Source organism: Cnephaeus nilssonii (genome assembly GCF_951640355.1).
Source record: "Cnephaeus nilssonii genome assembly, chromosome: 2".
NCBI lineage: Eukaryota > Metazoa > Chordata > Mammalia > Chiroptera > Vespertilionidae > Cnephaeus > Cnephaeus nilssonii.
This window is the reverse complement of record NC_137073.1, coordinates 111536393-111560072: the sequence shown is the minus strand read 5'-3', so window position 1 is coordinate 111560072 and position 23680 is coordinate 111536393. Positions and strand designations below refer to the sequence as shown.

Here is a 23680-nt window from a genome sequence, read left to right as displayed (position 1 = left end):
ATTTCGGTCCCAGGAAGACCTGTAGGGAGGGCGCTATCCACGGTGGCGGGCGGGGGTGCCCGAAGGTGCCACCTCTCTGGGAACCCCGATTGGCCTTTCCAGGGTCACCCGGGAGGGGAGGGCGCTGGCTCTTTGGGGCCTTGATGTTGACACAAACGAACGCAAACAAACCAGCCCGCGGTGCCCGGTTCCGGGCGGCGGAGCCACTAGCTGGCTCCCGGCTTCCGCCGACAGAGGGCGCGCGGCGAAGGCGAATGCCTGTTTGTGGAGCGGGACACCCAGCCGGCACCCGAAAGCCCGTTTTAAACCATTTTCCATTGATTTTAATTCGCGGGACTTAAGTGTCAGAATTCCCCCGTCCCAGGCCGCACGTCCTCATTGCAAACGGCCTCAGTGTCACCGCGCGGAGGGGTCCAGCTCCCCTCGGACCTGCCCTGCAGCGCGGCGGCCTCCGCGGGCCACGGGCGCGTCTCCAGCCCCGTCCCCGCGGCGGTGGCGGCTGCGCCCGGCGGCGGGACCGGGTCCGAGGCAGGACCGTTCTCGGCGATGCAGGACCCAGAGCGCAGCGTCTGGCGCGCTCGGGAGGAGATGCCGTTGGACTGCCCAGCGTTCGGGTCGGAGCAGCGCGGGCGCCGGCACCCGGGGGACCCTCCGGGGAACGGTCTGGGGACGGTCTCTGTGCGGTTACCTGGTTCAGCACCCCCGGCCCGGAGGACGCCTCGGAGATGCTGCCCGGGCTCTTGGCACCCCAAGAAGCCGAGCCCTTCGCTCGCCGTTGGGAGCCACAAGTTCCGCTTTCCTGCTCGCGGCGCCGCGGCGAGGGTCTGTGCGCGGGGACCGGGGCCCGCCCGCCCGGCGGCGACCCCAGCGGGAGCCGGCGCTGCCCCGGGGGAGGGGGCCGGCCTGGGCTTGGGGGGGAGGGAGGGGGGCGCCGAACGCTCAGCCTAGCGGGGCGCTCCAGGGTCCGCGATCCGGCCGCCAGCTCAGGGTCCCAGGTCCCGGCTCCCTCGCCTTGTGCCCGGGCCCAGGGAAGGGAGGGTGTCGGGGGAAGGTGGCCGGAGTGAGGAAGAGGCGAGAGCGAGCCGGACCTACGGCTTTTTGCACCGAAGCTACCATTTTTCGGGACCACTCCTTCCTCTGGTCCTGTTTATTTTTGCACGTGGTGTGCGTGCGCGTGCCTGCGCGCATCTCGGTCCTTCCGAGAGCATTTTCATTTTGAAAGCCCGATGCTGGAGAGAGCGCGCCGTGCTGGGCCGGGGAGAGGCGGGGGCCCTGGGGGCGGCGCGGGGCGGTGGGGGCTCCCACGGGCGCAGACGTGGGCTTTAAGGGAAGGCCCCGGGCTAGCGGGGGAGCCGGGGGTTAGGGACGGCGGAGGGGTGGGGAAGGAAGGGGTGCGGGGAGGAGCCCTGATGTAAGAATGCTAATGAGAGCTCCCCCAGCCCAGCCCCCACCGTGCCCCACCCCGCCCCCCACCCCACCCGCTGGAAATACAAGCCCGGCCTCTGCGCGCCCCGGGTGGTAACGCGCTCCGCCGCGGCCACGCTATTTAAACGCCGGTTATGGATCCAGGAACCGGCGCGAATCAATGAGATCAAACGCGAGGGAGATGCACCGTCAATTACAAGCACTTGGACAAGTCGAACTTTTTTCTTCTTTTACAAATACGCTTTCAACAGCCACCTTAGCAACGCCCAAATAGAAGCCACCTCTAAGCAAAATAGTATATATAAAGGGAGGGCGAATATATATATATATATATATATATATATATATATATATATATATATATTTATAATAAGTATATATATGTAAATATTTACAGGCGTACAGGTTTACACCCGGTGAACTTCTTCTTCTTTTTTTAAAAAACGAGTGACATTGCAAGAAGGACTCTTGTTCCTCTCTATCTTGTGGCGAGTTAGCGAAGGGGGCATTTTATTTGCCGAGCGCGCCCGAGGGGGCGCCGGGACCTCGGCGCGAAGAGTGGGGCGGCCCGAGGAAGGGCGGGCGGGGGGCCGAGGGCGAGCCGGCGGCCGGGGCGGGCGCCTTCCAGCCGCACCATGCCGTCCCTGCGGGCGCTGACTCTCTCCGCGTGCGCCCTGCTCGGCTGGGCGTCGCTGGCCGGCAGCGCGGGCGGCGGCGGCGGCGGCGGCGGGCGCGGGGGGACAGAGACGCCGCCGCCGCCGCAGAAGATCGAGGTGCTGGTGCTGCTGCCCCGGGACGACTCGTACCTGTTCTCCCTGGCCCGGGTGCGGCCGGCCATCGAGTACGCGCTGCGCAGCGTGGAGGGCAACGGGACCGGGCCGCGGCTGCTGCCGCCCGGCACCCGCTTCCAGGTGGCCTACGAGGACTCGGACTGCGGCAACCGCGCGCTCTTCAGCCTGGTGGACCGCGTGGCGGCGGCGCGGGGCGCCAAGCCCGACCTCCTCCTCGGGCCGGTGTGCGAGTACGCGGCGGCGCCCGTGGCCCGGCTGGCGTCGCACTGGGACCTGCCCATGCTGTCGGCGGGGGCCCTGGCCGCCGGCTTCCAGCACAAGGACACGGAGTACTCGCACCTCACGCGCGTGTCGCCCGCCTACGCCAAGATGGGCGAGATGATGCTCGCGCTGTTCCGCCACCACCAGTGGAGCCGCGCCGCGCTGCTCTACAGCGACGACAAGCTGGAGCGCAACTGCTACTTCACCCTCGAGGGCGTCCACGAGGTGTTCCAGGAGGAGGGTCTGCACACGGCCGCCTACAGCTTCGACGAGACCAAGGCCTTGGACCTGGAGGACATCGTGCGCTACATCCAGGCCAGCGAGCGAGGTGAGCGGGAGGGGCGCGGGCCCCCGCGGTAGCCCGGCCGCTCTCCCGGCCCCCACCCCCCCTACACATCCACGCGCTCCTCTGCGGACCCCGCGCCCGGACTCGGGGAGGGCGCGTGGCTGTCGCGGGGTGTCAGGAGAAAGTCCCGCGGGCGGGATGGAGCCGGGGGAGGGGCGTCCGAGCCCGCAGCTCCGACAGGTGCTGAGAAACCATCTGGGTTTTTTCCTCCCTGGCTCCCCCTTCGCCCGCACCTGGTTAGCGATGAGGGGCGCACCCCGGGCGCCAGGCTCCGACTGGGATGCGAAAGCATTCTGAGGCCCCAAGGCCTGGCCCGGCCCTTTGCCGACGGGCGCCCCTCCTGGTGCGGGAGCGCGCGCGCCGCCCCTCGGCTCCCGGCTCGGGACTCGGGGGCCCTCGGCGGCTCCCTCCACAGACCCCACCTTTCTCTTCAAGGCTCACGTATCGCCCTTCTCGGTCCTCCCACCGCCCCTCCAGCCTCTTTCAAACGAGCGCCCGTGGTTCCCACCAGAAATGCCCGGCTGGGTCGGCCCGGCGGCCCGCTCCCCGGCGCGCCCGGCGCCGCGGTCTGCAGCGCGCGGGGAGGGCGACTTGGCCGGAGCGCGCGCGGGAGAAGCGGGCGCGGAGCCCCTTCCCACGTGCTCCCCACGTTTTCCCCGCGGGTCTGGGGGGGCTTGACTAAGGTACGGCTGCGGGGAGCGGGAGGAGAAGCGGGTGGTCGCGGATACGCCCATGTGGCCCGTTTCACCGCCGAGCAGACGGCGGGGAATGGCGGGCCGAGAGGGCAGCCACACGCAGTTCCCTCCCCACCGGTGTCAGGTTTGGGGTGCACAGAGCTGGAGGCATCCCGCCTCTGCTCCCCCTCGCGCCTGGATTGTAAGGGGTGCAACCCCAGCCGAGCGCCCCACGACCTCACGCCCAGAGGCCGCAGGGGACAGGGCTGAGCCAGGTGCAGGGCCGGGCCCCTGGGCGCGGGCTGCGGGAGCCGGGCGGGCCCCGCCGCCGGTGGGAGTGGGTGCGGAGCCTTGGAGGAGGGCGCAGCGGCCACCGCCCTTCCCGAGTTGGCCGCTCGGCCTCGCCGGGAACGCACGCTGCGGCGCGAGGAGGAGGGGGGTGCTGGCCGTGGGGGTGCGTGGCCCAGTTCGGAGCTTTCGAACTCCGGGCGGTCTGCGCAGAATCCCTGCCAGCCAGGCGGGCGGGGCGCCCGGCTTCGCTGATGGTGAAAAGGGGGACTTGTCTGCGAGGCGGCGGACTGGCCGCGCCCGGCCCGGGAGCCACAGCCGCCTCTCCCCTCCAGCGCTCCGGGCGCTCCGGGCACTGCGGGCGCGGGGCTGCTCTGGCCTCCGGGACCCGCGTCTCAGCCGGGGAGCCAGGAGCTGGAGATTTCCCAGGGCTAGCTGAGGTGGGGGTGTGTCCCCCAACCCTCAAGGTCTGCTCTGAGGGTCTCGGTGCCGCGGGTGGTCCCTGAGCACGTGGCCTGGGAGTCAGGGCCCAGGGGACCTGTCATTCCAGTTTAGGGCAGGTCTCGGCCAGGGGCCCGCAGCCTCACAGGGGGTGGTTGACTGAGCCCAGGGGGCAGGGAGGGCAGCAGGGCCCTGGGCGGCCTGGGGGCTTCAGCCGGGTTGGACAACACTACAGCCTGTTGCTGCTGATCAGCTTTTCATTCCAAAAGCCTCGCCCATGCACCCCGTCTCTGCTCCTTTTCGTCTAAATTTGGATTTAGCGGTGGAAGTTTGCTTGGCCGACCTGTGTATTTTACAGGTGACAAAGGGTACCATTCCTGCTCTAAAGTGTATTTCCAACAGTGACTGGGCAGACGTCAGAACTACAAAACCGTTTCTCCCCCGCTCCCCGAAATTCCCCACCCTCAGGAGAGAAAGTTGCTTGATGGCAAAGCTCTCTCTGGGGATCTTTTCCCTTTCGCTAATCGCCATTGCTTCGCCATAAGCAGTTAGTGGGTTAGCTGGGTTCAGTGGGGTTTGATTTCCAGAGCCTTTGTCCAGGCTCAGGCGTTCCCTGGAGAGAGCTCGGGCTGCTGCTAAACCTCAGGTTCCTCAGGTAAAGTGGGGGGGCGTAGGGGCGCCCCCACCTTAGGGATGCTGGGAGGATTAAACAGCTAACACAAGGAACGCGCTGAAACAGCGCCAGGTGCATGGTGCACAGTAAACGTGGAGTTTTATTCCAGCGGTTATCAGTCTGTGTATACGATGATAATCATTTCCACTGGAAGGCGAGCCGAGTCCTGGGGCAAGAACCCCGGCGTGAGAAGCAGGTGCTCTGGGCTTGCTGTCTCCACTCCGCAGCTGCTTGGCCTGGGCGGTCACTCACCTCCTCTGAGGCGCCTTCCTCCTCTGTGAAATAGAGAGCTGGCCCAGAACCACTGCGGTGGGAGGTTCTGAGGTGTGCTCCCTCCAGTGTAAAGATGTAATGGACTGTGTTTTTGTCTTTGAAAATTCCACATTAAACATCATAGAGCTAGAGAGTCCCTCCCCCCCACCACCTTTGGAGATCACATTTTAGCACTTTTTTTGGACTTAAGTTCATCTTCAAAATCAGATGCAAATATTTGAATCTTTTAAAAGGTAAAAGCTGACAATGCCACCATCCCAAATACTAATATGACTAAAATTTCATTTGGCTATATGCTGTACTGCAGAAAGAAAAACTAAGAGATATATATCTATAGTAATAAAAGCGTGATATGCTAATTAGACCGAACAGCCGAACCACATTCCGGACGTCCTTCTGGATGAAGCCACCGCAGTGGGGGCCAAGACAGAGGCGGTTAGGGGCAATCAGGTAGGCAGGTGAGTGGTTAGGGGCGATCAGGCAGGCAGGTGAGCAGTTAGGGGCGATCAAGCAGGCAGGCAAGTGGTTATGAGCGATCAGGCAGGCAAACAGTTAGGAGCCAGCAGTCCCGGATTGCGAGAGGGATGTCTGACTGCCAGTATAGGCCGATCTCCAGGTGGGATCAGGCCTAAACTGGCAGTCGGACATCCCCTGAGGGGTCCCGGATTGCGAGAGGGTGCAGGCTGGGCTGAGGGACTCCTCGTCCCCCCCCCCCCCGTGTACAAATTTCATGCACCGAGCCTCTAGTTAATCATGTGTCATTACTCTGGGCCTGCATGACCACTGTAGAGATAACAGTGTTTAATCAGTAGAGAGTCATTTATTTTTAGAATTAGGCTGGGGGAAATGACCAAGTGGTTGATCAGCAGAATTTTTAAGCCAAGAACCCATGATAAGTGAAATAACTGACCCACATGTGGCAGGGGGAAAGAAGCCCTGTAGGCTGCCCTGTGGAAATGCTGAAAACCTTTGGCGTAGAGGGAGCTTTGTGAACAACAAAAATAAAGGTGCAATCTCTGTTTTGCAAATAGAACCCGTTGCTATGTAGTGTAGGATCGGCCAGAGAGAAATCACTTTTCTTAAAAAAGTATGTTATTTTTATGTAAGTTAGTTATACAGCTATTTGGTTAAAAAGTCAGAAAACTCCAGGCGTCATTAGCAACCAGACTGCACTGTCTCCTTCTCCCCACTTCTCACTGCCCAGAGGCCACTATTTCCAACTCCTGTAGTTGTTTCTGTAGGTATTTGACCTCATGCCCCTAAATCCCATGTTACTTTTGATTTTTTCAGCTTTAGGTTTTAATCTCTTACCATCCCACGGGAAGGTGCTGATTTAATTCTCTTCTACTCCCTGTTAACCACACACTCAAGTTTTCCTTCCAGTCTCTCTTCCAAGGTGATTGCATTATAATTTTTGGTTAGCTCAGTAGTATTTAGTGTCTACATTATTATTACCTTCTAAAAGTTATTTGTAGCTGAGCCATACAGGCTACTACGATGACATTTCCTTTCTTGCCCTACTTGTTTTCCTTGGGGTTAAAAAAAAGTTTATTTTCGTTTGTCTGCTTAGTTTCCTATGGAATTACTAAATCATCTACCAATTTTATATTTTAAGTCTCCTGAGCTGCTCCAGTTTAGTTATTTTCTAAACATGCTACACAGGTATAACTCTGGGTTCTTTCTTCAACATCCTCCTGCAACTCCCATCCCCCGCCCCCTCTCTGATTAGGTCCCTCTGTGTTCTTTCTTTGTTCATATTCTTGTTTTAGTGGAACACATCCTCCAGGAGCTTTCTCAGAAAGGATGAATGAGAGCTAAAGTTTGAGACATTTCATGACGGAAAATTTCTTCATCCTACCATTATATGTATTTACAGAATTCTAGATATGAAATTATTTCCCCTCAAAATTTGAAGGATTGTCTTTTAGATTCCAATGTTGCAATTAGGAAGCTAGGATTGATTCTGCTTCTTTATCAATAGAATGTTGTGTTTTTCTTTTTGTCCTGGAATTTTTTGGACTGTTTTTGTTGCTCCCAATGCTTTTACATTCCATTATGGTAGATTTTTATGCCAGTATTTTGCCTTATGCACTTGAGGGTATTGAAGGGTAGGCCTCTTCAATCCAGAAACTCATGTCTTTTAGTTCTGGGAAGATTTTTTTTTTAAAATTAAATATATTTTTATTGATTTCAGAGAGGAAGGAAGAGGGAGAGAGAGACAGAAACATCAATGATGAGAGAGAATCATTGATCAGCTGCCTCCTGCACGCACCCTACTGGGTATTGAGCCAGCAACCCAGGCATGTGCCCTGACCGGGAATTGAGTTGTGACCTCCTGATTCATAGGCCAATGCTTAATCACTGAGCCACGCCAGCCGGGCAGTTCTGGGAAGATTTCTTAAATTATTCCTTTGGTAATTTTTATCCTCTTCATTTTCTCTGTTTTCTCTTTCTAGAACTTATTTTATTTGGCTATTAGATCTCCTGGATTGATACTTTACTTTTCTTATCCCCTTCCCCCCATTTACCACCTGTCTTTACAAAAACCCTTCTTGCGCTGGCTGGTTTGGCTCAGTGGATAGAGCGTCGGCCTACTGACTGTAGGGCCCCAGGTTCGATTCCCGTCAAGGGCACATGCCTGGGTTTCGGGCGTGATTCCCAGTAGGGGGCGTGCAGGAGGCAGCCAATTAATGATTCTCTCTCACCATTGATGCTTCTATATCTCCCTTACTCTCTGAAATCAATAGAAATATATTAAAACATCTTTCTCACTTAGATATTCTTTTGACTGCTCCCAGAGTGACCATGGAGATTGGTTTTCCGTTTCTGCTGTCGTGTTTTCAGTTTGCAGCATATGGAACATGTTGCTTTGTTCCCATGCGGAAGCATCCTTGTCCCCTTCAGGTATAGAGTTAAATGAAAGACGGATGCAGGAGTCACATAGTCAGTGTGAAAACGCGATTTTTAATATCGATAAAACTGGCTGGAGAACATGGGTTTAGATCTGCTGCCTTAGGGCTGCGTGTCCCTTCCCCTCCGAATTAGGCAGGTCCGTCCACTGAGTTCGGATCAGCTGTTCGGCTGCAGCCCCTCCAGCCCAGGCCCCTGGCCACAGGAGGAAGGTCAGGCACACCGTGCCCTCGGTGAAGGCGGGCACATCTCAAAGAGGAGGGAGGGAAGGCCGGCCCAGTGTGCCGGTGTCTTCTTCTCAGCTCTCCTGTCAGCCCGCCCGCTCTCTGGGACAGAGGGGTAAACGAAAGCAGTTGGAGAGACGAGTGCCACCTTATTAGAAGTTGCTCCAGATACAAACCGGAGACGGGAAAGCCATCCACGCCCCCGTTTCAGGTTTGCTGTCGGAACGTTTCTGGTCTCCGAATGGGTTTCTCTGGCCATCCCTTCGCGCCTGTCTCTCTCTGCCGTTCTCAGCGCGCTCTCGGCCATGCGCAGGAGCGAGGAGTCTCTTACAGGAGACACTGGCGAGATCAGGGAGTGGAGGGTGACATGGAACATGGCAATTTCTGTGGCAACTTGGAGAAAATGGGGCAGATCGACGGAAACTGTATCCAGAAACTTAGAGTCACACCACCACCTCTTTTAGAATTTAAAAAATTCGACCCTTAAATTAGTATGTTATATTTAAATATACTTAAATATGATAGAAACTGTCTACATTTTTAAATTAAAAAAATATTTTTATTGGTTTCAGAGGAAGGGAGAGGGAGAGAGAGATAGAAACATCAATGATGAGAACCATCAATCGGCTGCCTCCTGCACGCCCCCTACTGGGGGTCGAGCCCACAACCCAGGCGTGTGCCCTGACCAGGAATCGAACCATGACCTCCTGGGTCGTGGGTGGATGCTTAACTACGGAGCCACGTGGCTGGGCAGAAACGGTCTTCCTTGACCTCTACGGTAGCAGCTTACAGGGTTAGCTGGAGCCTTTTCCCTATAAGCCTTACTGCCTGCGGTGAGCGCTGGCAGGAGCCTGCAGGCCTCGCACACTGGTCCAGAGACGTCCCAGGAGCTGTCCCCAGATCTGCTCGTGCCCGTTGTGCCATGTAGTTTGGTGAGTTATGTAAACTGATGAAACATGAGTAGGAAGAGAACGCTATCTTAATGAAAACTATTTTAATCTTCTGATAGACTCTATAAAGGCAGGTTACTAAAAATACTTGCTGTTGAACTAGGCTGGAATGAAACAGCCATACGAGATTAGGGATTATCCTTCAGATCTAGACGGATTCCCTGTTCTGCCCGCTTTGCCAGCATCTTGAAGTCCTTGCTCCAACTTAAACCGAGTCATCATTTTTATGCAAGAAAAATAATACCCTGCCCTGAACTTGGCAGCTCAGGCTTCCCTTTGAGAGTTAAGCCACATGGTCAACACACAACGGATGAGATCTAAAATAAAGTCTGCTCAGATACACACAATGCCACTTAGGTCACGCTTGCTCGGTCCAAGGAGGCACTGACATTTACAGAAAGAATGTGTCTGCCAGAAGGAATGGGTCTCGATGATGATGGGGATAGGGAGCAGCAGATGGGTCAGGACTGTAAAAATAGACAAAGAAGCGACAGAGAGGCCGGTGCCCGGCAGGTCCCAGCCAGGACTTAGGGAAGCTTCTGCTCTGGCCCGAGGACCCAGCCTGTTTGGTTAGATAGACACGTACAGTCATCAAGCCCCGATGCCTGAATCATCCAACGGAGTAACCTGCTTCTGAGTTCATCCTCATGAACGCCCCAGTCAGCATGCCTGGGTACCTGTGGATGCCGACTGGGTACCTGTGGATGGTCATGCGTTTTGGTCCTCATTGGACCTCAGTCGTCTGCCTTTCAGATCATCTGAAAATGCCTGAGTTAGGTGACTAGGACTCCGTCCTCCTGTGCTTATGTGCTGGCAGAAGGAGGTGCCGTGTCCGGGAGGGAGAGGCAGACTTGGGACTCGGAGTGATTAACGGACAGTGATGCGGGCTGCGGGCAGACCGTCGGCCCCCGTCTACTGGACCCTCCCGGAGGTGCCCCCTCTTGGCGTCCACCCTCCTCACACGTGCCCGGCTCCAGCCCCTTATGGGCTGTTTTGTGGGGCACCTTCGCTCTCTTTTAATTTCAGGGACTAGAATGAATCGTTGCTGAAACAGCTCTAAAACATAATGAGTAACGAGGTGTTTCTTCAGAAACGCCCTCACTGAGGCAGCTGGGAATCTGAGTATGTTTCCCAAGTGTGTAGGTGTGTCCATGGGCACAAACATCACCTCCCCATACAGGGGCAGCTCTTTCCGAGCTCCGGGTTGTTCAGAGACACATTCTCCGGAGCCTGCAGCCGGCACACGGAGCCCTGGGCCTAAGGAATGTCAGAGTCGTGGTCTAACACCCAGTGAGGGTCGCAGGACCCGAAACACCCACAGGCCCCGCCCTCGCGGGGGCCAAGGCTGGGCCTGGAGTGTGTTTGACGTCTCCCCGCGCCCCTGCCTTCACAGAGAGCACACATCGCTGAGAGCCATAGCGCGGGGTGGCCTCTGTAGGCCTCCCCCCTCCTCTGTGTGCGCCAGACACAGTGGTCCCCGTCATGGGGACGAGGGACAGCGACAAGGATCCAGTTTGCTGGGTAATGGCCAGGTCCCCGCCTCACTCCGGCCCGTGGATGCTCTTAGGAGCAGGCAGCGATGCTCCGGAGCTGCCTAAGGCCCCTCACGTCTGACAGGGTGGCTCTGAACGGAGCGGGCAGGGCGGGACCTGGGCTCTGGTACCTGTCCCTCTAGAGGCGGGAACAGCCTGGGAGGAAGGTTCCAGAGTCAAGGCCGCAGAAAGCCGGGCCCCTCGCTCGTCCTCTGATTTGCCACATGAAGGGCGTCCCCCAAACCGTGAAGTTTGCTTTTTCGGGGAAAGGTGTTTACCATGCGATTAAGTGCAGAAAGCCGCTGGCACTCCTCGCTGCCTTCTAGTGGGCAAACCTGGCGGGTCATTGGAAGCATTTTGTAAAACTTCGTGTTGAAATAATCATACATTTTGGGAAAAGATGTAAGAAATTAATAAAAAACCAGGTTTTTAGCAATTGTTAACATTCTGCCGCTTTCACTTCGTCATTCCGAACCTCCCCCCCCTCCCCTCCCCTCCCCCTCCAAATATGTACACATGTACCCCACACGGAGACATTACCGTCTTGTGAGGAACTATTTGAGAGTAAGTACAGCCGTCATGCTTGCTGACGCCTCAATACCTAGCGTGTTTCCTCGGGAAGAGGACATTCCCTCACAGGCCCATGGCGGAGCTGTGGAAAGCCAAGCACCCCAGCACAAAGGCCGTGCTGTTACCTGGTTTTCAGGCCTCACTCAGGTCTCTCCAGTTGCCCCAATAATGCCCTTTACAGCAAAACTTTTACTCTTCCCTTTTAAAGGGCCAGGATCCCCTCTAGTGGCACACCTGGCACTGAGCTTTCTGTTCCTCTGGGTCTTTTCGACTAGGACCATGGTCGGCAAATCGTGGCTCGCGAGCCACAGGCGGCTCTTGGCCCCTTGAGTGTGGCTCTTCCACAAAATACCACGGCCTGGGCGAGTCTGTTTTGAAGAAGTGGCGTTAGAAGAAGTTTAAGTTTAAAAAATGTGGCTCTCAAAAGAAATTTCAATCGTTGTGCTGTTGATATTTGGCTCTGTTGACTAATGAGTTTGCCGACCGCTGATCTAGAACATTCCCCCAGCCTGTCTTGGTTTGTCACCAACGTGACCATTTCAGAGCGCACAGGCCAGCTCTTCTAGAGACTGTCCCCACACTGGCTGCTCCCCCATTGGGTTCAGGTCCCCCACTTTGTCGGCGTTGGTCCTGGGTGGGCTCCATCGGAGGCTCCGGAGGCTCTTCCCGGGGTTGGGACGTTGGCTTCCATCCTTGGTTACGGTGGCATCCTCTGCATGACTCCACTGTCACGTTACTGCTCTTCCCCTCTGTAATCCATACGTGTTCGTGAGGACACTGGAGGGGATGTGCGTACCCTGCTCCTGGCCGGCCGCCCCCGCGGGTCTCAGTGTCCTCGCTGTGTCCTGACAGGGCGTCTCACGCATGTTGTTGTTCCTCCCTCCCAGTGGTGATCATGTGTGCGAGCAGCGACACCATCCGGGGCATCATGCTGGCGGCGCACAGGCACGGGATGACCAGCGGGGACTACGCCTTCTTCAACATCGAGCTCTTCAACAGCTCCTCCTACGGTAACTCGGTCCCCTCCCTGGCGGGCTGGGGTGGCAGGGGGCAGGTAAGGGCCAGTAATGTGAGTTACGTCAATAGATTTCACAGCTAGGAGTTTAGAAATTGGGGATCCTGAGAAGGGTTATGACTTCTAAGTTCTCCAGCTGTGCTTCTCTGGGAACTCAGCAAAGAAGACCCCACATGCCCTGATGCCAGGGCACCTGTCTCCAGATGGTCTTAAATCCAGGCCCTACACACCCCTGCCTCGTGCGCTTCCACCTGCAGGCTGCCTCCGGGATGGGCTGTTGGGATAATTTTTAATAGGATGGAATAGACTAGAACATACCAATGTACTGTCAAAGCGGGTCACACGTACCATATGTATTGTTTCATAAAACTTTTATGTTAGTAATATGTTCATGTGTATACACTGAGTGGCCAGATTACTATGATCTCTGAACGCATAATAATCTGGCCACTTTGTGTGTGTGTGTGTGTGTGTGTGTGTGTGTGTGTGTGTGTGTGTATTAGAGGCCCGGTGCATGAATTCGTGCATGGGTCGGGTCTGGCCAGCCTGGCCAGGGGGAGGGGACATGGGCAGTTGGCCGGCCTGCCTGCTGGTCAAACTCCTGGTTGAGGGGACAATTTGCATATTAGCCTTTTATTATATAGGATATACACTGAGGGGCCAGATTATTATGCGTTCAGAGATCATAATAATCTGGCCACTAAGTGTATATTTATGCATGTTCCCGCTATGTTTGTAATGGGCCACAATGTGAAAAAAAGAAGACAACCATTACTGTAAACTGGGGTGCAACATTTTGACAGTCTCTGCTCCCAGCTCCCCTTCATTTCAAATTACTTATTACATTTTAGTTAAGCTCCCATGTAGAAGCTCAGGAGCCATCAATATAGGTGATGGAAAGTGTTTAATTTCTTTCTTTAAAAATTTTATTAATTTCAGAGAGGGAGAGAGAGATAGAGACATCAATGATGAGAGAGAATCAATAATCGGTTGCCTCCTGCAAGCCCCTCCCCCCTGGGGATCGAACCCGCAACCCGGGCATGTACCATTGACAAGAATCAAACTCAGGACCCTTCAGTCCGCAGGCCGATGCTCTATCCACTGAGCCAAACCAGTCAGGGCTTTACAAAAATATTTCTAATAAAATGATCACTCTAATAGTGGTACACAGTATTTTATTTATTTATTGTTTCTATTTCTTTATTAAAGATTAAGAATGCATTGAAAATATAAAACAAATACATACAATTTAATGCATTATTTACCCAGTATTTTATAATGTCGACATGTCATCTTTACTTTTTCTGTCTCCTATTTTTAAATATTTGTGTTGCTCCCAGAATGAGGCTAATGGAGCGTGCATGCCTGTATGTCTGCACACACGCACACATTTATTCTGTAAGATAAATTTCTAGAAGAATTTCTGGGTCAAAGGTTATATGCATTTAAGTTTTGATAGATATTGCCAAGTTTCCTCTGGAGAGTTTACTAATTTACACTTTGCAACATTGTATGAGAGTGTCTGTTTTCCTACATCTTTGTCCTCTCCCTGTTAAATTATTTTACTTATTTTAATTTCTTTTCATGTCCATAAGCAAAGATTTGCATTTTTTCTCCATTTGAACTCTGCCACATTCAATGCCCCATGCTCCACCCCCGCCTTCCCTCTGATGCGTCCGTCTGGTCCACGCTTCTAAGTCTCTGGATCTATTTTGCTTATCGGGTTATTCTGTTCATTGGATTCCACAAGCTCCTTCTGATTTTCCGCTCCCTCAGTCTTAGTGAATTGCATCCAGCCTCAGTGGCACAAGAGGGCGGCGAGGGCTCCAGGGGTCGTGTCTAAATTCCAGGCAAGACAAAGAGGGGAAGAAGGGAGGCCGTTGACTCAGTTCTGCTGGAAGAGCTCTCTGGAAGCCCCCGCACTAACTCCTGCTTACACATCACTGCCTACCCCTACTTGTGAGCGGGGTCACGAAATGTGTACTTTTAGCTGAACTCACCGCAACCCCAGATCAACGCAGGAACCTGTGAGGAAGAAGGGACGGTGGCTGTAGCTAGAGAGGCCACTCACTGTCCATGTTTGTCCCGGACCACGAAGCTCCTTTCCCGCTCAGAGCAGAGGCCGTGAACAGAGCCTGTGGCAGGCAGAGTGGCCCAGAGCAGGGCCCTGGTGCCCACGGTCAGTGAAGGGCCTTCTCTGAAACTTGGTGCCCTAAGGACCAGCTGCGTGTTCATGCAGAGCTGTCCAACGTCCTTCTCCCCGTGCTCCCTCACCCTGAACTCTAACACCCGTTCTCGAGAAAGGTTCTATTAGTACTTAATTGATACTGGATTTGCTCTTTCTTTTTTTAAAATTTAAATTCTTTATTGTTGCAAGTATTATACTTCTCCTTTCCCCCCATTGACCTCTCCCCATCCGCTCCCACCCCGCCCCCCCCAGCACATGCCCTCACCCCCTATTGTGTCCATTGGTTGTGCTCATATGCATGCACACAAGTCCTTTGATTGATCTCTTACCTCCCCCTCCCTCCTCCCTTGCCTTGATATTGGATTTTTAAAAAACGTTTTGACAGTGTGTTCATATTGACTGATTACAGGTTGTTTGATCCTGATGAGCTCTCAAAGATACTCTCATATCGGCCTGAGTTATATGATTACAGGAGCTCAGCATATACTATGGGGGAATTGGAATGATGGGACATCGCCTGAAAGGATAGAGTTACAAAGTCTCGAGAGAAGATGACAGCCGCTGTCCGCTGAGCTTTTGTTAGTGCCCAGGGCGTCGTCCTCTTTGCCGTGGGTTGGGAGGAAGGCTGTTGGGGCAACCCCGCTGGGACTGTTCAGGACGTTCCCGTCTTCTGAGAACTCGGAGGGCACTGGATGTGGCAAGTGCAATGGAAAAGCAAAGTTTTAAATTTTATTTAATTTTAATTAATTTACGTTGGATTAGTCACCCGTGTGGCTAGTGACTCCTGGACGGGGCGGCCCAGCTCAGCGCAGTCAGCATCGTTCCCGCCATTTCTTCCTGGACGCCCCGTTTCCCGAGCGTTGGTGGCTCAGGACACTTCTGGTTCCCTGTGAGCTCCTGTCTCCTCCTCCTTCTGCCCCCCAAAACAGCCTCCCCCAGTGTTGGTGCCAGCCCTCCTCCCTGCGCCCCTGCACTCTCTCACCCAGCGCAGTCAGCCCCTGGTGCTGACCCTCAGCCTGTGAAAATGACACCCACATTCCTCGAGCCTTCACCCCTCTTTCTGTTCAGGCTGCTGTTCCCCACCCGGCCTGGTGCCATCACCGGGCTTTCTGCAGTCAGTCACCTGGGGTTGACGGTGACCCTAACTGACACCTTATGATGTCCACATCCGCCTCCTCCATCTGACCCTGCTCTTCCCTCTAACGACAGCCCCTTCTCCTCCCCGCTCTGCATCACTGGTGACGCGCCCCTCGCTGTTGTCCCTCACTCCCTCCCTCTGTGGAGTCTTGCGATTCCTCTTGCGCGTCCTCTGCTTGCATTCCCAGGGCACTCCCTGTTTTCATGATTAAACAAAAGCAGTAAATAATTATGATTGGACATTTCCTAGATCCAGAGAAACACACACCAGAAAAAAGAAAGGGAAAGAAAAGGGAAGAAAAAGAAAAACTCGCCCATGATTCTCACCACCCAGAGACCCGCGGTTAATTTTGGGGGGTATGACTTCCCACATGGAACCTCTCGCCTGGATGGCTGGGGCTGTGAGCCCTTCGTGTCTCCCCACCCTAACCCATCGCTATTTCCCAGGCATGGTTCTGATCGTGTCATCTCCTGTTCCACTCATAAATCTCCGGAGGCACCCAGCTGTCTGCGGAATTCAGTGTGTCCCACACGCCAAGCCGGCCTCTGCTTCCCTGGTGCCCAGCAGCCCTGCGTGGGAGGCGTTACTGACACATCACAGTGAGAAACCCCAACAGCGGGGCATCCCAGTGTCAGTTATGTTTGCGACTAGATAGCTATTTTGGCTTAAATTTATTAAGCACTATTGTCTCCATTCTTCTTCTTCTTCTTTTTTTTTTTTAGAAAACAAAACTTCAATATCATTATCTTTTATTTTTAAATATATGTTTATTGATTTCAGAGAGGAAGGGAGAGAGAGAGACAGAAACATCAGGATGAGAGAGAATCCTTGATCGGCTGCCTCCCGCACACCCTCTACTGGGGGTTGAGCCTGCAACCTGGGCACATGCCCTGACTGGGAATCGAACCGTGACCTCCTGGTTCGTAGGTTGATGCTCAACCACTGAGCCACCCGGCAGGGCTTATTTTTAGATGATGGCAGACAAATTTATCTTACTGGATTTCATGTCTTTCAAAATAAAAAGTGTTTTCCCCATTGTAGGAGCTGAGAGAGTTGCTGTCTCCAGTGCCCTGTGCTTTTTCTAGCTGCACAGCACAGCACAGCACAGCACAGAGGGGTTATCCCGGGAGAGAACCCTTCCCCCGAGCTGAGCAACCCCCACCCTCTTTGCCTAAGACACACCAGTCCTGCTGAGTCTTGACATTGCAAATCAATGGAAAATGAATCAATAAGTATTGATCGCATGCCCCTGAGAAACGGCTTCCCCCACGGCGTGAAGATGCTGTGGGCACCTCCAGGCTCTGGGGCCGACCCTGCAGCTCACTCTGAGCACAGGCATCGTGGCTGCTCCTACCCGAGGCCTCCTCCGTGTTCGGGAGGTTCCACGTGGGAGGAGGAGGACTTGGTCAGGTCCTGCTGGGTGGCTTGACATTTAATCTCGTGCTCGCTGAGCACAGATCCAGCCCTTAATGAATTTTGTCCTTGGCTCTGTCTTACTTATCGTTGAACAGCTGCCGCCTGCCACATTTGCACCTGAGCCTGGGCCTTCTGCTCAGCCCAGCCAACCTTCCCGTCCACCTCGCCGCCTGTTACAATCCTTCCTTGGAGCTGGCTGCCTTTTCCTCTGCACCCTGCACTGTACCCCCTCTTGCTCCCCAGTGAGCTGCCACCTGTAATAACTTCAGCTGTGACCCGTCTGTCTCTAAATCCTTCTCTCGAGGGTGGGGGAGACTGTTCAAGACACTTAGGAAGTCCACGGTGGTGGCTCCCACAGACCTCTGGCCAGGCTCAGTGAACCCACGTTTGCCTGGCTTCAGCTGTGATGGAAATCCCCAGGCCACAGCTCCCTTTCCGTGAGAGTGGAGAGGGGGCCGCGGAGCCCTGGCCTCACACTCGGGAACCACCCTCATGCTCGGCCGCTGGGCTGCAGGCGTCTGCCAGGGGCCCGGGACTCAGCGCGAACAAATGGCTTCGGAGTTGGAGTCTAGGGGTTGAGTTTCCTGTTGTATTCCCAGATCTCCAGGGATCACAGGGACAGTTTGTGGAAACATCAGCTTCTTGTCCCACCCTAGAGGGCCACATTTTCTTTTGGGCCCTGAAGGCCACGTATTTGCTAATGAAATGAGATATTAGAGAGTACTGGTTTTTACCCGCGTCATTTGCCTTTGCTTTTGTGAAGGGAGAGCTGGGAGGCAGTGGGGCACCCAGCTTCCTGTGCCTCGGTTTCCTCATCTGTGAAATCGAGACGATCATTGTACCCACAACCCTGGGTCTTGTGAGGATGAAGTGAGTTTCTAACTATAAAGCGCTCAATAACAAGAGATTATTATTATAAACTAGAGGCCCAGTGCACGAAATTCATGCACTTGGGGGGGGGTTCCCCAGCCTGGCCTGTGCCCTCTCACAGTGTGGGAGCCCCGAGATTGATCTCCCCAAAGAGGTAGGCCCCACCCACCCATCTGGGGCTCCTCAACGGATTGCCCCAAAGAGGTAGGTCCCGCCCCTGGCATCGCTGCTCGGAGCCGCCAGTACTGGGCATGCACGCAGCATTAGGTCCCTGCCCACCTGCATGCGCCCGCTGCGCACACAGCTTCCTGGTGTGATGGACTATTATGGCGTGAGGGCGTGAGGGCATCATGGCATGAGGGCGTGACGACAACATAGGCTTTTTATTAGTATAGATCTGCTCAGTACATGTTAGCAGTTTTAATTTCACGGATGCACTGGTGAACACTGTCCCATAAATAATGTGATGATGTTGCCAGTGCTGGAGATACAAACCCTCACAGTCACCTAAACGACTTCTCACTCTGAAGAGGTTCCAAAAATACTTCAAGAACTATTGGTAATCTGAAACTTTTCCGTCTTAGCAGTGCCACCTCTACCATCCTTTGCACCCTGTCGTCACACAGAGCCATTCCTGCCACCCCCTCTGCCTAACATCAGGCTGATTGCACCCAAGCAACAGCTTGGTTGACCTCCCCAGTTGATTGTAGGGATTAAAAGCTGAGTGTGAATGAGAAGGAGTGCAACTTACTTCTCTTAAAAAAAATGTGTTTTTATTGATTTCAGAGAGGAAGGGAGAGGGTGCGTGCGAGAGAGATAGACACTTCAGTGATGAGAGAGAATCACTGATTGTCTGCCTCCTGCACACCCCACACTGGGGATCGAGCCTGCAACCTGGGCATGTGGCCTGACCGGGAATCGAAGCGTGACCTGGTTCATAGGTGGATGCTCAACCACTGACAGGAGGAAGAGGCTCTTTGACAATACGGAAGGGCTCCTTTCGACTTTAGAGGGTGCCAAAACTTACTTCTTACACCTCCCATCTTGCAGTTCTTGGTGACTAAAAAGTACAATTTCCTGGTGATTAAAGGTAGTTGAGGCCTCAGAGCTTTGCTTTCTCTCACATTTCAAAGGAACACCCGTCCGAAGGGCCTTCTTCTCTGAGGATCGTGACATTGTCACATGGTCCCCAAGTGCAAGACCATGACAATCCCTCTTGCACCGACGGCCCAGAGCAACCTGTAGACACGTGGCAGCTGGGAAGGGAGAAAGGGCCCTTTATGGCGGCTGGCTTGGGATGATAAATATTTTCATTTCTCCCGTAGGAGATGGCTCGTGGAAGAGAGGAGACAAACACGACTTTGAAGCTAAGCAGGCGTACTCATCCCTCCAAACAGTCACTCTACTGAGGACGGTGAAACCCGAGTTTGAGAAGTTTTCCATGGAGGTGAAGAGCTCTGTGGAGAAACAAGGGCTCAATGAGGAGGATTACGTAAGTGCCTGATGGCGAGCTGAGCCGGTCAGCATTCCGGAAACAGCCCCCTGCTTAAATCAGAGGTGACACAGCGTCCCGTCTGAGCCATTCAGAGATGCCCAGGTTCATGTCTGCATGCCACTGTGCTTTCTCTGTGTGTGCTTTTTTCTGGCCAGCTCTCCCGACCCCCAGCACCTCCCAGCACCCCCACCCTGCACTCACACTCTCCAGCTGCTGCAGGGAGGCAAATTGCTTTCCGTGGGCGCTTGTGGCGGGCCGAGCAGATGTCTGTAGACTTCCATCACTTGGTCGGCGAGGAGCGTGCTGGGGAGGAGGGGGACGAAGGTGCCGGAGCTTGCATGCCCGAGTCTTCCCAAGCTCGGTGGCAGGAGGTATTTCGGGGTTGAGAGACTGCCTGTTGGCAGTGGGTCTCGGCTCTCTGGCGAGCCTCTTCTCTCTGTGGCCGTGTCATGGCCCCTAGGCTGTAGGCTGTGTCCTCCCCGGGGTCCCGGAGCTTCCCACCAATTAGTGCTGTTGTGACTGAGGCATTTCCCAAGAGTGGACGGGGTCAGGAGGTGAGGCCAGGCTGTGGGTTACACAGGGGGCTCGTCTCGTGGGTGGTGCCCCCTCACGTGGCGCCATTGCCCTGCTGTCTCGGGCAGGCTTTGCTGGGCAACCCTCACGTCCCGGAGCCACTCCTGTGCGGAGCAGGGTGAGCAGTGGGCCCCAGGCGGGTTGGGTAGGCGTGCTGTGTTTCAAAACTGTCCACTCCACGAGTCCAGAGCAGAATAGAGCACCTTCTTAATTTTTAAAAAATTTGTCTAAATTTTCAATTACAGGTCACTTTGAGTATTACTTTGTATTGGTCTCCAGTGTACAGCATAGTGGTTAGATAATAATATACTTTACAAACTGGCCCTCCTGATATTTTCAGTGTCCACCCAGTACCATACAGAGTTACCACAATATTATTGGCTGTATTCCCTATGGTGTACGTCACACCCCTGATTATTCTGTATCTATGAGTCTGCTTCTATTTCGTTTGTTTGTTTATTTTGTTCACTAGATTCCATACGTAAGTGAAATCATACGGTATTTGTCTTTCTCTGACTGGCTTCTCTCACTTAGCGTCGTACTCCCTGCGACTATTCCGTAACTACCAATCTGTACTTCTCAATTTCTTCCCCTCTTCCACCCAGTCCCCCCGCCCCCTTCCCTCTGGCGATCACCAGTCTGGTCTCGGGGGAGCACCTTCTTAATGACCGATGTATGGCTTGGGTGGTCCCTGCCCAAGGTGGATAGCAACCACTTCACAAGAGAAGGTCACTTCCAAGCAGGCCTCTCCCAGTTTCTTTCCTTAAGTACCACGGGGTACAGGCCTTGGCCTTAGACAGGCCTCCATTCAGAGCCTGGCTGTAGCACTTCCTTGCTGTGTGAGCTGGGCCAAACTACTTAGTCTCTCTGGTCCAAATTATTTCTCCCTGTTGGGAGGATTACAGATAATCTACCTGAAGCACTTAGCAGTATTCCCGTCAAAAGTTGGAGCTCAATAAATGATGCCTCTTTTATACTATTGTTATAATATTAGACCTGCCTCCATAGGAATTGGCCATCCAACAACACACAAAGGGTCTTATAACCATATTGACGAATGTTTTTCAAGCATGTCAAACTCACAGCCGGCGGGCCACATGCCTTGTTCATTTAAAAGACATGCATGTCTAAGATGTTGCATATTATACATACACTAGAGGCCCGGTGCACGGATTCGTGCACATTGAGTGGAAATTAATTAGAAGGTGGCCGGTGGGGCGGGACTGGGCGAGATGGGCTGGACACACCCTGGAGCCAACCTCCCACAGTCCCACCCCGGCCGGCCACACCTGCGGTGGTGCCGGGGCTTGAAGGTCATCTGGGGAGTGAGTGGGATCCCTCCAGCAGGTGAGGTCCCTTGGCCTGGCCTGTGGAGTTCAGGCCAAAATCGTCAGTCTGACATCTCCTGAGGGGTCCCCGAGTGTTAGAGGGCACTCTGCAAAGTTGCTATCACTCAGTAGCTCCTGTGTTGAGCATCTGCCCCCTGGTGGTCATTGTGCATCATAGCTAATGGCCGGTAGGCCAGTCGCTTAGGCTTTTATATATATACATCATTTAGAATACTGTTTGTCTTTCTAAATCAGCACTGTCCACGTGAGCTGCCAGTGAGCCACATAGGTAATTTAAAAGTTCCTAGTAGCCACATTTAAAAGAATGAAAAGAACCAGGTGAAATTAATTTTAATAAGACATTTTACTTGGCTCATAAAAAAGATTATTTCAACAGTAATCAATGTAAAAATTATGAAGGAGATTGAATATTCTTTTTAGCATATGAAGTCTTTGAAGTCCAGTGTGTATCTTGCCCTTACAGCATACCTGCAGGTCAAGGGCTCGGGAAACATGCGTGACTGGTGGCTGCTACACTGGACAGTGCGTTCGGAATTATGACAGAAACACGCCTAGTGGACTAGAGCCCAAGTGTAAGGAAACCTATGGCAGTGTCATCACCCGATCCTTTGCCCCAAGAATGTGAAAGAACAGAGAGGGCGCTGAGCTTCCTTTAGCGGGCTGTCTACGGTGGCCCGGCCCAAATGGGAGACATCTACGTCTTTCACACCTGCCACTGTGTTACTTTACTTTACCAGTTTATATTAACCTTATAGCTTCAGAGCTCAACAATGGTGTCCTTTTTGTCTGGCGTCCTTCCTGAGGTTGTTGAAGTTCAAGTATTTCAGTATAGGCTGTCCAACATAATGATACTCATTGGGCAAAAAGTGGCATTCCAACACATTACTGGGTCATTCTTTCTTGTTACCAGTCTTTCTATATTTAGACTAATAAGTCTTATTTTAAGGGTAGTGCAAGAAAACTTTTTGTTGGGAAGGTTTCCTACTACGAAGATCCATAATACATTCCAAACCAAGGGCATTAGGGATTGTTGGTAGTTGTAGATGACAGTACTGCTTCTCTCTCACGGTGGGATCATCTAAAATTGATTTTATAGATTCAGAAACTGGTAATTTTAGGTAGAAATTGGAGCTCACTGCAATTACTTATTGCAGTGCTGACGGTGGGTCTGTCTGTCGTATCCATGCCTGTGTTCCTCAGGCTCTTTGAATGCCAGTTGCAGACGTGTGTCAGGTGAGCGTAGACGGTGGTGGTGGTGACCACAGTGGGAGAGGAGACCCGGGCGCCCAGGAACTGGGACTCCCGGGCAACACCTGGTCACATGCGCAGGAGATGCTAAACGAGACCAGCAAGACTTGGTGGTCTTCATTCCAGGACTCATCTCCTTTCTCGGCCTTTCGGCTTCTCGGATTTGTACTCATCTGCTTACTTAGAACTTAAGTTCGGGACACCCATCGTGGGCTCCTCAGCCCCTGCTCTGGATCCTACATCCAGAAACGTCCGTGGACTCTCCGATTAGTTTCCCAATTTACCAGGCATTTTCTAAACCATCACTTGGCCTGTGAGTAAGGACACATTTGTGTTTTTTTTCAATTCTTCTGAGTATGCTTAATTAAAAGTTTACTTAAGTATATTAAATGAACTGAAGTATCCTATCTAATAATAGAGTAACATGTAAATTACCATCACTCCGCTACGCCCATGATTGGGCGGCGGGAAGCTGGGGGGCGGGATTAAGGGTGGCCTATCCAGCCATTGAGAGGCACGGATCCGCTGCCACTGAGCGGGGCTACCCTGCTGTTGAGAGGCGCAGGGGGCGGGACTCCCGCCCCCTGTGCCTCTCAACGGCCAGATCCGCAGCTACTGAGGGGGCCTGCCGCGGACACCCAGCTGCGCCTCTCAACAGCAGGGTAGCCCCCCTCAGCGGCCGCGGACCATCAAAAGTGGGGGAGCTGGGTGCCTGTCTGCTCCGGCACCAGCGGACAGGCACCCAGCTCCACTGCGAAAAGCGAAAGCGTGTAGGGGACCGTACACGTGCATGATTCAATCATGCACTGGGCCTCTAGTTTAGTAATAATAGCTTACTTTTATTGGCTGCTTCCCATGGGCCGCGCATACAGGAAGGGAACACAGAATAAACTCGGACGGGCCTGGCTGGGATCCCAAGGCAGCCCTGACTAGAAGCAGTGAGGTGGGCATCCTTGCCTTGTTCTCAGATTTCCTATGAAGAACATAACAGATTTCATACCTGTTCGTCTCACCACGGAAGCACGATGCT

General features: G+C 53.8%; 1 protein-coding gene across 3 annotated transcripts in view; it reads left to right on the top strand.

Moving 5' to 3' along the window:
• The first annotated feature begins 1566 nt into the window (after positions 1-1566).
• The window catches only part of NPR3 (natriuretic peptide receptor 3), a 60848-nt gene continuing 38734 nt past the window's right edge, over positions 1567-23680 (top strand). For 2 of the 3 annotated variants that reach the window (XM_079782240.1, XM_079782239.1), the window contains exons 1-3: positions 1567-2805; positions 12246-12368; positions 19311-19477. In XM_079782240.1, coding sequence (XP_079638366.1) covers positions 2061-2805; positions 12246-12368; positions 19311-19477 — 1035 coding nt within the window. In that variant the 5' untranslated portion in view covers positions 1567-2060. Of the gene's footprint in view, positions 2806-4479; positions 4585-12245; positions 12369-19310; positions 19478-23680 lie in introns of those variants that run through there. The other variant, XM_079782241.1, reaches the window with a different exon arrangement.